We start from the raw sequence: 15906 nt of genomic DNA on the forward strand, positions 1-15906 counted from the left end.
TCATTCAAGGATATTATTGAAGTTCATGTGAAATCAAGTCAATATAATAAAGTATCATTTGTTTACTACTCCACTCTAGTAGCCTTTCAGTTGCTTACTTCATTGATTCAAAACAATTTTTAGTTTAATTGTATAACACACATTTTGACAGCATCTTTTAGCTAAGAACACCCTTTGATTTGGTAGATGCTTCTTTGGATTATGGTATAAGTTTTTGTTTTTAGATGTGCATTGCATTTGGGTTTTTGCAACCAATTTGGTTCATTGTTCAAATTGACGGATAATTATAAAATTATTTTATACATTGATTCGAATTAATGAAATGAAGTATCAAATGATTTTTAAATTTTCTAAAAATTTGCAAATTTGATCTATACATTAATAACCTTAAATTGAACGGTTGGATCGTTAAAATTTGATGTAGAATATGAGTTATTGAATAGAGTAAGTCTAGACTTACTCATGAAGTAAAAAGATCTCTCCTCTCTCTCTCTCTCTCTCTCTCTCTCTCTCTATATATATATATATATATATATATATATATATATATATATATATATACGAGGAGGGATATAATAACACGGATGTAACTTTTACTAAGTATTACACCGCTCAATAACTTTATATTAAATGTGAATTTTGAAAATACAACCGTTAGATTGAAAGTTTATATCTCTTAGATCATATATACAAAATTTTATATTAATCCAAGATGATTTGATACTTCATTCTTATAAAACAAAATTGACGTAATATATTCATTTCAAAATATACTAAAATATGAACACTTTGATTACCTTCAAGTTGTTTAATTTTAACAAAATTTGATATACACATATAAAGTGATATGAACTTTCAATCTAACGATTGAATTTACAAAATTCACAATTAATATAAAATTATTAAGCGGTGTAATACTAATAAAAATAATAATTTTTAAATTAAAAGACTAAAAATAAAATTATCTTAAATTTAAAGAACTAAAAAGTAAAAACATACCTAAGTCATATTTTTTTATATGTAAAATTTATATTAATGACAACATAATTCAAACCTAAAACTTGTACATATTATTTTAGCCTCTACATATATCATTTAATCCATATAATAATAGATAAGAAAAATTATATTTTTTTATTAAATTATAGCACCAATAGTGAATAGATAGTTAAACCAAACATTTATGAATAAAGAAAAAAGAAAAGAAGGAGAGAGGAAGGGGAAAGTGTAAGGGAGAAGTTTCCATGATCCCTTCTCCGTCCGTCATAATAAAATATTAACACACACACACACGTTCACGAGTCACGAGTCACGAGTCACGAGTCAGTTCCCTCGTTCATTCTTTTCCGCTATCATTTTCTTTTCTGTTGGGATGCAAATGCAATCGCAAAGGCAAGCCCCACCAACCAACCCTATATATTCCCACTCTCTCTTCCTCTTCCTCTTCCTCTTCCTCTTCTTCCCATTCACCAAACTAAACCAAACTGCGCAATGCTTCCGCACCACGATAAAGCCGCCCTAACACCACCGCCTCCACTTCCCAATCCTAACATCGAAATCGCCTTCGGATCCTTCGACTCCGACATTCAGGCCCTCATCGGTGACTTCTTCGACCACTCCAGCCCCCAATTGCCCGCTCCCGACGCCACCACCACTAACAAGAGACCAAACGATGATCATTCCTACGACGCCCTTTCATTCAAGCGCGGTAGGATTAATGACAATGCCTCCGACTCCGACGCCAACTTTCAGATTCAAAACCCTATCCCTATCCCTGTCCCTCAACTTCACCATCACGATCACGCTCACGCTCACGGAGAAGGGGAACAGGAGCCCCCCTTGTTTGAAATCGATTTTCTCTCCAACGCTCTCCGCGAACCTGAATTGGTCTTGATGCACAGTTCAGACGATAACGCGGAGTCGGAAGCTGATGATGAACCTTACCTTCCGTTGTATGGTTACAGGAGGAATCGGACCATGGAACGCTTCCGAAGGATAGCCAAGGAAAACGCCACTCACTATGCTCGATTTAACGCTGCGACCGAAGGCGAATCGTCTCTCGCGGTTGCGCCGCGGGAAATTGACGATTCCGTCACTCCGTTTTCGATCGCTCTGAAGGCGATCAGAGAGCGAGCGACGAAGAAGGGGTGGGATGCGTGGGTTTTCAATAGTGAGAATCGACCAGGGGAGAAGAAGAGGGTTTTGGTTCCCTCTTTGCAAGAACTGTGCCTTGGAATTCTCGCGGATAATGCTGACGCCATGGTTTCGCTCGAGGGGGTTCCGGATGAGCTCAGACACAAGCTTTGCAAGCTGCTCTGTGACTCCAGAAAGATGAATTCTCGTTTTCTCGAGCTTCTTCTCAGTGGGTCTCCCTCGGAGATTCGCCTCAAAGATTGCTCGTGGTTGACGGAGGAACAGTTTGCCAAGTCTTTTCAAATGTGTGACACTGGAAGATTGGAGGTGCGTGTGTGTGTTCTTCAGCATTTCATGCATGATAGTTTTTTTATCTTTGGGGTCCATGTACATGGTCTACTTAGTGTCCCAACCTTGATAACACTAATAACTAAGGATCAATCTACACCAGCAAGAGCGTAAGTTTCGTTGAGCAAATATTATTTTAATACTAGCGGAATCAATTCTGAGTATGATTCCCTGTGACATAGGGTTGACATTACAATTACTGGGCTAAGCATGGTTATGCATGATAGTTTTTGTTAAATGTTTTATTTGTCTTAGTTTTTATGTGTGTGCAATTAGTTTTTCTTTTAAGGTTTCTCTGTTGTTTAATATTCTTTTGTATGCTCTACTTGTTTTTTTTTTTTTTTTTTTTTTTTGAAGATTTGACTAGGGAATTCTTTGAGGCTTTAGTTTTAAAAAGCTTGAGTATCTGAATTCAGGTTATATATTTACTTGTGGAGTAGGTGCTGCAACTTGACCAGTGTGGACGGTGTATACCTGATTATGCATTGCTCGGTACTTTGAGACAATCACCAAATTGGTTGCCGAGATTAACTAGTCTGTCCCTCAGTGGTGCTTGCCGTCTTTCAGATAAGGGGTTGCAGGTGCTTGTTTCTTCTGCCCCACAACTGAGATCGATTAATCTAAGCCAGTGCTCCCTTCTCTCATCTGCCAGTATTCATATTTTGGCCAATTCATTGGGATCACTTTTGAAAGAGTTGTATCTCGATGATTGCTTAATCATTGATGCTGCACAAATTTTGCCAGCACTCAAGAAACTTGAACATTTAGAAGTGTTGTCATTGGCCGGCATTCAAACTGTCTCTGATGAGTTTATCAAGGAATACATTGTTGCACGTGGTCACAACATGAAGGAGCTTGTTTTAAAGGACTGTGAGTAAGTACTGTATGAACTGCCTGAAATTTTCCAAAGAACTGATGCTTTTATCAAAGTATTTTCTTGGGAGAATTCCTTCTTATGAAGGGAACATTTTTACCAAATCTCAGATTTATGGTTGATCCAATTAAAGTTTGGTTAACCATTGACCACTCTTGGAGAATGAATTAATCATTATTTCTGACTTTTGTTAACTGGTAACCACTCTTTGAGCATAGCATAACCATTATTTCTAACTTTGTTAATTCTTCCTAACTTGGAATTATCTTTGCTAGGAAATCTGAAACTCTGATTTTGCTTATTATTTTTTATTGCTAAATATTATTTTTCTCTTTAGCTTGTTGATTTATGATTCTTATCGTGCAGAAAATTAACCGATGCATCAATAAAAGTCATTGCTGAACACTGTCCTGGGTTGTGTGCACTTGATCTTATGTACTTGGACAAATTAACAGATTTATCCATAGGATATCTTGCAAATAGTTGTCGAACACTTCATACATTGAAGCTCTGCCGCAATCCATTCAGGTGTTTTTCTGCTATTTCCTCTATCTCATACATTTGCATATCGCTTTTGCGAGACACTTGTCCAAAATCTGTCTGATCTTTTGCAAGAAATGACTCGCTTATAGAAGCTTATAGCTTTTTAATAAGATGTATCTTTGTTTCTGTGATAATATGAATTCTCTGTTGGAGTGGTTAATGATTAATTTCCAATCCTTTTGAACATTGCTCTGAATCTGATGGCTTCCAAGGCTGGAGTTTAATTTCTGTTGTCCATCTTCCTTAGGATGCATCAGATTCTGTGGCCCTAGGTATAGGGGATAACACCTCGCCATAACCTATTTGTAGGGTTTTGTTATTTCTTCCATGAATTGGTATTGATTTTCTAGTATTTGGACCATCAGGAGTATTTCTTGATATGGGTCTGATTTAAAATTAATTTCTCGTAGTCTTGTCATTTGTATTCTATAACATCCTTCCATCTATCTCTTATTATTACCATTTATGCATGATACAATTCGTGTGTCCTAGGATGGTGTTTAAGAGTACTTGCTGTGCATGTATCTTGATCTCTTGTACGTTTTCATTGATGAATAAATTTAACACTATTTCTTCACTACAGTGATGAAGCAATTGCTGCATTTTTGGAGATTACTGGAGAGTCCTTGAAAGAACTTTCACTGAATAATATTAAGAAGGTACATTGCTATACTTCCTTGCTGACTTTGTCTCCATTGGCCCATGGGTTTGTGGATGTATGTGCTACACACCGTAACATGTATGTGCTGGAAAGGCTTCTCTGTGCTCATAAAAGGATTAATTAAATTATTATCAATTTAGCCTAAAAAATAGTAGATTATGTGTTCAAAGTGCAACTGCTCCTCTATTATCTATTCTTCGATCATAATTTTACTCAAGCAAACACTTCAACATGCACTGTATGCTGCAATTTGTTTTATTCGGAAATTAAATTCATAACCAACAGAGCAACATTTATATGATAATTATAAACAAAATATGGAAGGTTCTTTACGTGAAATGATGCTTGTATAGTATTTGTCTGATTCCTTGATAGAATAATATGAAACAAAACTCTGCCTCCAATCCGAGGAACGTCGACCATTCAGCTGACCCTTTAATTTTACTTATATAATTGAGGTCGTTGTTAATTTTTATTCTATTTGCTTTTCAATTAGCCTTGTGGCTGTGATGACTAACGAAATCTTGTTTATTTTTCTGACTGTATGACACATTTGGTTTAATCCAGGTTGACCACCAAACAACCTTATCACTTGCGAGGCATGCAAAAAATTTGCAGATTCTAGATCTATCTTGGTGCCGGAATTTGACGGACAATGAGTTGGGTTTTATCGTAGATAGCTGCTTGTCACTGAGGTTGCTTAAGCTTTTTGGTTGCTCACTGGTAAATATCCATCATCATATTAAACTGACCTCAAAAGGCATTTCTGTGATGAATTTCTTGTGGTCATGGAAAAATATATATTCTGATTATATGATATGATTTTGTAGGTAACAGATGCTTTTCTGAATGGGCACTCAAACCCAGAGATTCAGATCCTTGGATTGAAGATGTCTCCTTTATTGCAAAATGTCAAAGTGCCTGATCCCCATCAAGGGCCTTTGCGTTATTCATCAGTTTCGGTAGATAACTAGATATGATAGAAATTAGAATTAGAAATGAAACATATGGATGGCATTACTGATGGTTATTCTGGTAAAACTAGACAAAACATTCTGCTAACATGGTGCTAACTGTTTAGACAAAGAAACCACCGTGTTGCCCATTTTACCCTTTTGTTTTAGTGATACCATTGTTGCAAGCATTCAAAGTCAAACATACATACTATTACATTTTATCAGACTATTCATATTCATTATGTACAGTGGATATGTATAGCAAATTCTTAACCTGACTGAATATTATAGTCTGAATTTGTTAGTGCTCTGTTTCAATAAGTTAGTTCTCTGCTTCGTTAGGACAGTTGGACCAAAATCACGAATTTTACAAAATTGAGAACTAAAATAGCAGATTTTAGAACTAGGAAATTAAAATTATAAATCAAATACTTCAAGAGATAAAAATACAATTTAACCAAAAGGAAAACTTCAACCGAGGTTTGCCTTTGCCTACTATAAAACTTTTTATGAAATAGATATTAAAATGAAAATTATAGCTTTCTGGACGAGTTCCAAATTGCACCGTCATTTGACGAATTTCCAAATTTTTTAGTAAATTTTGTTTACGAAGAAGTTAGTGTTTGGAGCTTTTTAATCAAATATCGAAAAGAATACGAAAATTGGGATGTATTGTACATTGAATTTGAAATCAAACTTGTTTTTGCTCTAAATTTATAGGGTTGATTTAGTGGTGAGTTGGGCAATATATATGAGTTATTAAGTTTTAACTTCAATGTAATTATCGTATAGTAAAAAACTTGTTTTTGTTCTTGAAAACATGTAATTAATTAAGTTACAATAAAGAACTTTTTGTGTGGATTTATAACTTGTATATTGAATTTCATTATGTTTTACATAAATAAATTTTGAATTAAGTTAAAATAAACATGTTTTCTTTTCTAGATTTAAATTTTTTGTATTGAATTTCATTGTATATTTCTTTTAAGATTCAAAATTTTAAATATACATAAATTTGTTTTAATTCAAATTGATTTTGTAAAATAAAGGGCAAAACATCGTATAGTCTGCAATTGAACATGAAAGCCGGTAAGAGTTCCGATTGGTTTGCCACATTGGTCAATTTACGAGAGCCCTTGGCTGGAACCCAAAGCCAAAAACTAACGAGGGATCGTAATGAACTAAACACAATGATTCTGAGTCTCGCATTTCTTATCATCGCCTTTAATAAGGGACAAACTGTACTATAAATCTATTTTTAATGCCTGCTTTGTAGAAGTAGCAGTCTCTTTTTCTCTAATGTTTGTGGTTTATGGCTAAGGAAGAGTTGAGATAATACTACATTTCCAACACTTTTTAAAACGATGTTTTTGACTACTTAAACGTCAAATATCAAGCAAAGAGGAGGGACAGATTGCAGAAAAGAAGTACTATCTTTTTGAAAAATTAAAGGAAATGGGTAGAAAACAGAAATAAGGAACATTTACATCAACTATTATGGAATCTTCTAAAGAGATTTATTGCACATGGTAAAGTACGTACAGATTATGATCCTGGATTGAAAAATCAATTGCTGCAATTATGATTGGATATGCATGCAACTGTAACAAAATATAAAATTGTAAAAATATCAATTATTGATTGTAAAAAGAATTTGTAATTCAAGACTTTTCGGAAACTATTCAATCGGAGCACAACAATATCCTTGGTGCTTTACATTTCAAAGCGAAGCAAGCACATTCGATTCTTTACCAACAGGGGGTTTACCAAGCCAACTACCTGAAAATGTGAAAAGGAGGAGAAAATTGTCTGAATTATAATAGCATTTCATGATAAACTATAATCCATTATAGAGCACGGAAAATAAAGATGAATAAACAAATAGTTGTTTCACCTCGAAGCCCAAGTTATGGAAAAGTATCTGTGCAGGTGTATTGTTTCTGTCCACATGCGCATACACACGTGCCACACCATTAGATTTTGCACGTTGGACAGCAAAATACAGCATCTTGGTTGCAATACCCATGCGACGAGCTGATTTGGCCACACACAAGTTTGCAATATAACCATATTTGCTTAATGGTGTTCGGTTGATGATGGAACAATCATGAGCCTCCACCACTTCCTGCAGAAATTATTAGTTTAAAAAGCATCAAAACTTTTTATTACATAAATGTGATATACATACCCCAGGATAACTCACTTCTAGCATCAAATTTCGGATATTCAAATCAAGGGTTCCTACGACACTTTGTATTACTGTGCGTTTTACATTCTTCTCCTCCTTCCACACCTAATAATGATGAACTTGATATCAGACACCATAAGGGGAAATTAAGGAACCAAATAAGAAGAATTCATGGTTTTACCGTGATAATGCATGTGCTACTCTCGCCGTCTTGTTCCTTGCACCGCGTTTTTATGTCATTAAATTCCTATGCAAATTTCAAGATTTTCATCAAGCATTACAGTTCACAAAGTAATTAATTAGCATCAACTCCTACCTTATCAACAAATTTCTTCCTGTAATTTTCGTTATATCTGAAAAAAACATAATGATAATTAGTCTCGAATGAATGCACTTGATGAATATTAAGGAAAAAGGCACTAACCTAAGGCCACACTCTTTAAAAGTTCCATTTTCCCACTCACTTTCTGCCCTTAGCGACGCTGCGGTCTGTCACAATAACAACAAAAACAAATACATGAACGTAGAAATACATGTTAGTATACATAATACAAAACATTAAAAGAAAAGAAACTTGCCCAATACTCTTCGTCAAGAAGGGCTTCTCGTGCAACAAAATCATCAAACTCAAATCTGAGGTGTGGTTCGAGTTCTTGATCCGAAGGTTGCATGCGGTCAAAACGGAGATTGCAGAACCTCATAGTTTCTACTCTTGTACTTGGAAGTTGCAACGAAACTAGTTTCTTCTTCTTGTTTAAGAAACCAGAATCCATGGTCCTTTTACGTACGTACACAATCACACAAACAACCAAGTAAGATAATACATTCAAACAGTTTGGAGAAGCAATCAAGAAAAAGAATAGAAGGTTACATCCAAGAAGCGGCGATTCTTGGACATTTGTAACGAAAGAACAAACTCTGGCATTGTGGCGTGGAAATGGAAGACATGCTTAATTCTTTTTGTTTCTTGTGCAGAACAAAAATGGAGAATTTGACAGAAGAAATAGAGTGCACGCGTTAATAGAAGAACAGTGAACGTATTCTTGTTTTATTTATAGTATTTTGATATGATAATTGAGACTGCTTAATCATTACTGTTGGAATTAGAGATAAATATATTTATTTATTCAATATTATGTTTTAAACTTTTTTTTTTTAAATATTAAATTTTGCATTTATATTTTAATGTGGCAAGCTGTTAACTACTACATGTTTTGCTTTTGTAAAGTCAATAATTAAATGAAAATTGAATAAATTTAAATAATCTTACGTGTAATATTTAAAAGTTTTTATTAAAATAATTGTGTAAATATTTATCTTAAAATATTTCCTTTTTTTATTATTTAACGGAATAATTTATAGCGTGCCTATTGTTTTTATTTCATGGTTGGATTGGAACGACACAGTGGAGTTGGACTGAAATGCTTATATGACGATTTTAAATGTTATTTTTTATACATATTTATCTATTTATGTTATATATATATAAATTATAAATTTATTAATTTTTAAAATAACTACTTGAGAGTTATATACTATAAATTTTGATAATTATATAATTTCTTTTACACAAAGATTAAATTCAAATATATTTGTGAATGCCACTCAGATTCAAAATTTTATTCAAGAGAGATTAAACTAACAAAAATGATACATCCTCCGAAAGTACCCTCTGAAAAGTATTCTGAAAATTAAAATATTAATTTAAATTATAAAATATAAAAATAAATAATTATTTTATAATAAATTTATAAAAAAATATTAATAAAATATTATTCGGATGATGATTCGGCTTCCATTTTCGGAGGCTGTAGCAGTGTTCTTAAACTAAACATATATCTCTTAAAATAATTATTTATTTACAATTAAATTTGTATTAGTTAAATATATATTTGTACACCGATGATCTTTTATCAATTAGATTACTTCGTGATCCAATGAGAATAAAGACTCTTTACACCTTAGTGCTTGAATTTATGGTGATTTTATACCTATTGAGTCATTTCATCATCAAAAGATCAACTCAAGGGAGATAAAAGAATCTTTGCACCAACTCTATACTGTTGTAATCTCCCGCCAACTAAGAAACTACCTAATCAAATGTGGAGGAGAGACGTGTGGAGGTGATCTCCTTTAAGCCAAGAGAATTCTCAAGTTCATGAGGATACTTGAATGTTAGATGGTGGGACCCCATAATGAATAGTTGATAGTAAATTTTGCAATCCTTGAAACAAGCAAGATAATGACTTTAAATGAAAATAGGGCATAATTTGCAAAATCATGATAGGAAGTTTAGGTTTGTAATGACACACCATTATATATAAGGATAACTAGATCTAGTAGAGCACGTTTTGATTAAATGTTTTTGCTGAATAGTTATTGAGTTCTCTTAGTACTTGTATCGCTAAGGATCATTCGATGGTAGTCCCACATACTAGAACAGGAACTTTGGTAAGATTTACTAAATATTGTTAAAGGATGTATTTTAAAGAATAAAATAATAAATCATTTATTAAAAATGATAAAAAAAAATAATGATAAAATTAATTAGATATATAATTAAATTTAAAATTAATTAACTATAATATTTATGATTGATTGCCCTTTATTCTTTAAAGTAAAATCTGCTTATTATAGAAAACTCAAATCCTTAATTTCATTCGTTCTTCATTGACCATAGGCTTGAAAGAAGGTGTAATCCTTCCTTAACAAGAGCATTATTCTCAAGTTAAAGATTGATAATTAATGGGATAGTGATTGCAAATTGCATGGAGGAGAAATGGAGGTGCATATTGTTATTCAATAACATATACATAATGAATCCTCCCTAATTAAGCAACAGAAAAATTCTACCTTGAATGCTCACAACATTCAAATTCACCGGCCACACTCATAGTGACCCCAAACAAGCAACAACAGGAAACTGAAGAAGTAACAAGTTAAAAAACAACGATGCAAACATCTGCAATTGCACGAGGTAAACGGAAGATAAAGCAAAATGTGTTGAATCTCATGGTTCAAAATCAGTCTTGACCCACTTCCCGTACTTGCTTTTCATTTTCTCATCCAACTCCTTAGCTTTGATTTCTGCCATCTTGGTGGCATTAGCCATGGACTCCTCTTGCACTTCCGCAACCCTTCTACTCCTCTTCCTTGCTGAGGCCTCTTTCTCTGCCTCCAGATTCTCATAATCCTTCACCCAACAACTATGCACTGCACAACTCAGCATCAGCACCACCATCTGCAGCATGCACATTGCCATCAGAGCCCCACACTCCAGCCTCACCAAAAGTTTGGCTTCTTTGATGTCCCTTGGTGACTTCAGCAGGGACATGCTTGCTTTCTCTTTTGTAAACAAGGCTAATATGCTCAGCACTTGTCCAATCAACGAGGCCACTACAAGTGAAGTGTGGGTGAGGAAGCACAAGTGTGTCAGTTGGGAGTAGAAGCCCACAAAAGATGAGAGAAGTGAGATGCCAGAGACCATGAGGAGAGCCATGCCAAATGAAGTTGGTGGCATCTTGAGGAGAATGGTGGGTGCAAATGAGGAAGCAGAAAGGATGAATAGGGCCAAATTCAAACAGGAAAGGAGGAGGTTAGTGAAGGAACATGTCCTTCTAAACTTTGAAGAGGCCATTTGTTTTTTTCAGTCTCGTGTTTGATTCTCTGCTTTGATTTTGGAAGAGGGTGGTGGAGGATTTGAATTTATAAGGAGGTGAATGGTGCCGTTAAAGATGGATACAACGGCTAGCATAAGGCAGGCCCCACTTTCTTTACTCATTCTTAAATGCTGCAATATTCCCTCTGAAAGCATTCAAAGTGTCTCGAATAAGGAGAACTGTACACTGCACAAACGTCTACGACTGCCATCTGATCATTAGGAATCATACTAGGAGCCATGTTATAATTATAACAGTGGTAACTGATAGTCTAGTACGATAAGAATGTGATAACAGCGTATATATTACGCATAGCTAGTCACAACAGGAATTTGGTATTTACAAAACAACTGTTTGGTTTGTGTTTGAAAGTATCTAAACGGATATCTACCCTTTTCAATACAAGAAACGTTGAAGTATTTCCTCATTAGAGTAAATGACAGTAACGTTCAACATAACTTTTTCAAACACACCCTACATAGAATAACTCGTTTTTCTTTGATTTGATGTGAAAAATTGAGATCGAATACGTACAATTGGTTTATACTATACGACACTCGTCACGTGGCAGTCTTCAATGTTAGGTTTGGCGTGGTTCTTTTGCAAATTAGATTAGAAAGCAAACTACGATTTGTATATTATGCACTCAAATGCCCACACACACACTTAACCCTCCCTTCTCTCGGCAAAGCCCGGATATTTTGTGGAGTAATCATGCAATTGGCAACATCTTAAAATCTGGATCTGAAACAAATACTAATTACAGTCACATGTACAAATTATCGCACTGGCAAAGCGAGTAAAAAACTTGATTCTGTTGAATGAGTGTATGCACAAAGCAAATATCCATTTGACTACATGGATAGTTTTACTCGCTATCAGACGCTCCGTAGTTTTAAATTGGGGGCCATGTCACAAATTTCGAAAAACTTTGCAGTACCATCTTGACTCCACTTTAAGGTTTGTATGCGTTTCGAACAAGTAGTGACATACTTCAAAATTTGAATTACAACCTGCAGAAATTATATTTGGATTAGGAAAGTCGTCAATTTCAAGTATAACTGGAAGTGATCTTATCATGAAGCTATTTAATTTGGTTGTCATCAAAACAACCAGTGCACTTTTTCATTGCAAAAATAGTGTTTTGAGCAATTTTTAATTGCAAAAACATTGTTTTGTTAAAAAAAGAAAAAGAAAAAAGAGTACAGCGACGGCATAATCTGCATAAACTTGGAAAAGAGATTTAATTCTTAATAACAATATGTATGCCTTTTTTCCCCCTCAATTATAGTTATAGATTCAGAGTCACAGCATAAAATAATGCACATAAAAACCAGTGCACAAAAATCATCATGGAGTATATATATATATATATATATATCTTAACTAGTGTAAAAGAGACGATTCATGTCTCAGTGTATATTATTGAAACATCGGAACAGTTTTGGGTACAATTACCATAATAAATCAAGGGTAAAAAAATCGTAAACAAATGTGTACACCAAGAAATCGTGTTGCCTTTATTAATATTATAGATATATTTTCTCAATAAATTAAAAGAGTAATTGAATTAAAATAAGGAGTGCTATTTTCATCTTTCAGCATACATTTATTCCAGTGTCCTGTATGCTGATATGGGGTCATACCTAGTTAACAATACCTTCTTTACCCAAATCAAGCAGCATCACTGTGGGTTAAGATGGCCTCAACTCTATCCAGAGACGCTTGTAGTCGTCCTGAGTGCATGTTGAACATCGGCTCATCAGTACCCAGAGCCCTATTAAGGTTTAAAATTTAAATTAATCAGTCATTAATGAAATAGGACAAAAATAACAAATAATGAAAAAGGAATCAGAAATGTAATAGAATAGCTCATCCAAAAATAATTGATCAGATTCAGAGTAAACTTTCTAAATGTTGATAAATGTATTTTAGTTTTAAAGCTATTATTCTGATTACATATTCACCAAATGACAAAACTATAAAACTTGCCCAGTAATTTCAGGAAGTACATAGTCTGCCCTCCATCCAAACCGTAAATCAAAACCGGGAAACAAGCCAACTGATGTCTTATTTCGGATCCGGGATACACCGTCTCCGCCCAAACATGTGGTGAGCTTCCATTTCCAACCAGTAGCATGCATTTGAAAATTGTGTCCTACACCTACCTGCACTGTTTTATGTCAGTGTGAACCATTTCAAATGAAACTTTACAGAAAGTGGGAAATCAACTTACCATGGCATCAATAATAACAATGTGGAAAATCAATGCATACAAGCACATAAAAACTCCACATTTAGCACTATTTCCTACATTTTCAGCAATGACCAAAATAAATGTAACAAAATCATGAAAAAGAAAAATAGAAACCACCAAACCTGAAGATTAAGAAATTTTGTGATGGGGATCTTTTTTGAGAGAACGCGAACATCATGATGAAGGGGCTCATAGATTATCTTCCACTTCCATTCAGGTGTTAAAGGCTTCAATACAAGCTTTGCTTGATACTCGTTGATTGGGGCATTATAGAACTGCATAAAAAAAAAAGATCTCTAAGTAGTCATCATAAGTAAATAATTGACTAGTAAACAAAATCTTCAAAGCAGTAACCTTTTAATCAAGTATATAAAAAGTTAAATTCAAAGAGCATCGCTTCTACAAAATTTAGTGTTCTTTTTTACACTTCTTGCATGCAATGCAAGTAACGGATGGGTTTAACCACCTGGTCAGGATGAAAAACAAATATCCAACAGCCAAGGAGTTAAGGAACAGAAAATAATCTAATTCCAGCACCGAGAACTTAAAAATTAGCTTGCTCTCAAACCATTTTACAAATTTAAAAAATCTTAAGAGCATAAATTGGTGTGGTACTCTTATAGCCCCCATTCCCAAATCTAATCTAACAAGGATCCTATTTGAATATATGTTTAAAAACGTTTTTGAGAAGTTTTCTTGAAAGTACTTATAATTTGTATTCAAATAGGCTAAAGGTGATTCTTAGAACATTAATTAAGTGGAAACAAACATGAGTAACAAATTTGGATCTCCTACCAGATATCTTGAACTAACTGCTACTCCAACAAATCAGAATGATGGACTCCCACAAAATTTAAGGATAAAATTCAGTCTGCCTCCCAGTGGTTTAAAAGTGAGAGAGACATATCTCCCTAATCTTTGCTTTATTAGCCCTTTGCATATAACCAACCACCGGTAGGTTTTTCAGTCCAAATTATCCTTTATGACTAATAAAATAACATCACGGCATGTGTCTCTCTAATTGCTTACCAATTTCAAGCATGTTATATAAATAGGGAAGCCTTAACTTAAATGCAAAGGTTATACGTGAATGGATATGAAAAGAGTGAGAAGCGATGAAATGGAAGAGAAAAGAACCTCCATATTGAGACCAACTCGAATACCCTGAACTTCTTTCCGGAACTTGAGAAATAACTCGGATGGCATCAAATTGATGTTGTAGAGCTCATCCCACGAAGTGGGTTCCTCCCCGTTCGGAACCGAATCCATTTTTGGACAAACCTGCAAAAATCGCTTGCATGTATACGTATAAACAATAAACAATAAACAATATCACCAATAATGTTGTAACTTTGATTTGATTATCCAAAAGCGGTTTACCCCAAAATTGCTATGCTATGTTCTTCAAGAATCAAGCACCTCTTTCTTCGTAATTGGATTTGCTTATACGAGTTACAGTCACCCTAATTGCTCCTAAAACCCCTTCTGTCGCTCATCTCCATCCTTAAACTTTGTTAACCAATACTCAATTTGTGCCCTTTCTAATTAGTTTCATTTAATAGTAGAAATGAAGTCAAAATTACTTGGTTAAACTAACATTTCATAATTACTGATTTACATGTTCAATGACATTAAAATAGATTTTTTATTTTTAGATCTATACTCTTTAAATAATTTATACAGAATTATTTGTTTTTTTATATTTAGGTAAACGGTTCAGTATACAAAAGTTATTTTTCACAAAATAATAAATTGTTGTTCATTTTTATGTTAATTTTTTTATACTTAAAACTTATACGAGGGAATGGTGTCAGGTCCAATTAAAAAAATATGTATTTATTTTTAATCTTATATTAAATAGAATGCCTTTTACGAAAGTTGTTTGTGAAAAAAAAATGAAGACATAACTTTCCAAATGCTACATAGTACTGTAATTAGTAAAGGCTTTACATTTTTCTCCAAAAAAAAATAGAATTTCTATTGTTTTTAAGAATCATAAAACGTTTTTTTTTTTGTGTGTGTGTTAATCACATTCATTTTCTCTCCTTTTTGTTTATTCATTTCATTCTTTTTCTCTAAACCGCCTAAATTGTTACGGCAAAAATAATATTTAATAATTTTTTTTAATAAATCATAGGTTAAGTTGGAATATTAACTTTGTCCCAGTTCATCTACACACGTTTGATGATGATAATATTTAATACACTTTAATAATATTTAATATGAGTTTAATTAATTTTATATATCGTAAGTATAAAGATTTGAATTTAAATTCTATGTATTGTTA

The 15906-nt window shown here is 33.6% G+C and overlaps 4 protein-coding genes across 6 annotated transcripts; 1 reads left to right on the forward strand and 3 right to left on the reverse strand.

Moving 5' to 3' along the window:
- Nucleotides 1-1291: 1291 nt before the first annotated feature.
- LOC109808768 (DNA repair protein RAD7) lies at nucleotides 1292-5819 on the forward strand. Its single transcript, XM_020371902.3, has 6 exons — nucleotides 1292-2460; nucleotides 2922-3355; nucleotides 3722-3883; nucleotides 4482-4557; nucleotides 5127-5282; nucleotides 5390-5819. The coding sequence occupies exons 1-6, from the start codon at nucleotides 1492-1494 to the stop codon at nucleotides 5531-5533; spliced, it is 1941 nt and encodes a 646-aa protein (XP_020227491.1). The 5' UTR covers nucleotides 1292-1491; the 3' UTR covers nucleotides 5534-5819.
- A 1191-nt stretch (nucleotides 5820-7010) lies between these two features.
- Nucleotides 7011-8740, reverse strand: LOC109807506 (GCN5-related N-acetyltransferase 6, chloroplastic). Of its 2 annotated transcripts, none has more exons than XM_029273171.2 (8): nucleotides 8575-8740; nucleotides 8282-8480; nucleotides 8128-8192; nucleotides 8020-8056; nucleotides 7885-7950; nucleotides 7719-7808; nucleotides 7410-7640; nucleotides 7011-7294 (listed from the first exon to the last, which is right to left on the reverse strand). In XM_029273171.2, the coding sequence occupies exons 1-8, from the start codon at nucleotides 8649-8651 to the stop codon at nucleotides 7229-7231; spliced, it is 831 nt and encodes a 276-aa protein (XP_029129004.2). In that variant the 5' UTR covers nucleotides 8652-8740; the 3' UTR covers nucleotides 7011-7228. The 2 variants fall into 2 exon arrangements, with proteins under 2 accessions (XP_029129004.2, XP_082931911.1); XM_083075785.1 differs by having other exon boundaries at nucleotides 7704-7808.
- A 1734-nt stretch (nucleotides 8741-10474) lies between these two features.
- On the reverse strand, nucleotides 10475-11555 carry LOC109809681 (Putative membrane lipoprotein). The gene has a single exon (XM_020373055.3). The coding sequence runs from the start codon at nucleotides 11338-11340 to the stop codon at nucleotides 10714-10716; it is 627 nt and encodes a 208-aa protein (XP_020228644.1). The 5' UTR covers nucleotides 11341-11555; the 3' UTR covers nucleotides 10475-10713.
- Nucleotides 11556-12061: 506 nt separating this feature from the next.
- On the reverse strand, nucleotides 12062-15155 carry ORG4 (OBP3-responsive protein 4 (ORG4)). Of its 2 annotated transcripts, none has more exons than XM_020373057.3 (6): nucleotides 15000-15155; nucleotides 14757-14900; nucleotides 13742-13894; nucleotides 13355-13530; nucleotides 13023-13139; nucleotides 12062-12375 (listed from the first exon to the last, which is right to left on the reverse strand). In XM_020373057.3, exons 2-5 carry the CDS (start codon nucleotides 14886-14888, stop codon nucleotides 13037-13039), a joined length of 564 nt encoding a protein of 187 aa, XP_020228646.1. In that variant the 5' UTR covers nucleotides 14889-14900; nucleotides 15000-15155; the 3' UTR covers nucleotides 12062-12375; nucleotides 13023-13036. The 2 variants fall into 2 exon arrangements, with proteins under 2 accessions (XP_020228646.1, XP_020228645.1); XM_020373056.3 differs by having other exon boundaries at nucleotides 13009-13139.
- Nucleotides 15156-15906: the final 751 nt, after the last annotated feature.

Source organism: Cajanus cajan, chromosome 5 (assembly GCF_000230855.2).
Source record: "Cajanus cajan strain Asha chromosome 5, NIPB_CcT2T_4, whole genome shotgun sequence".
Classification (NCBI taxonomy): domain Eukaryota; kingdom Viridiplantae; phylum Streptophyta; class Magnoliopsida; order Fabales; family Fabaceae; genus Cajanus; species Cajanus cajan.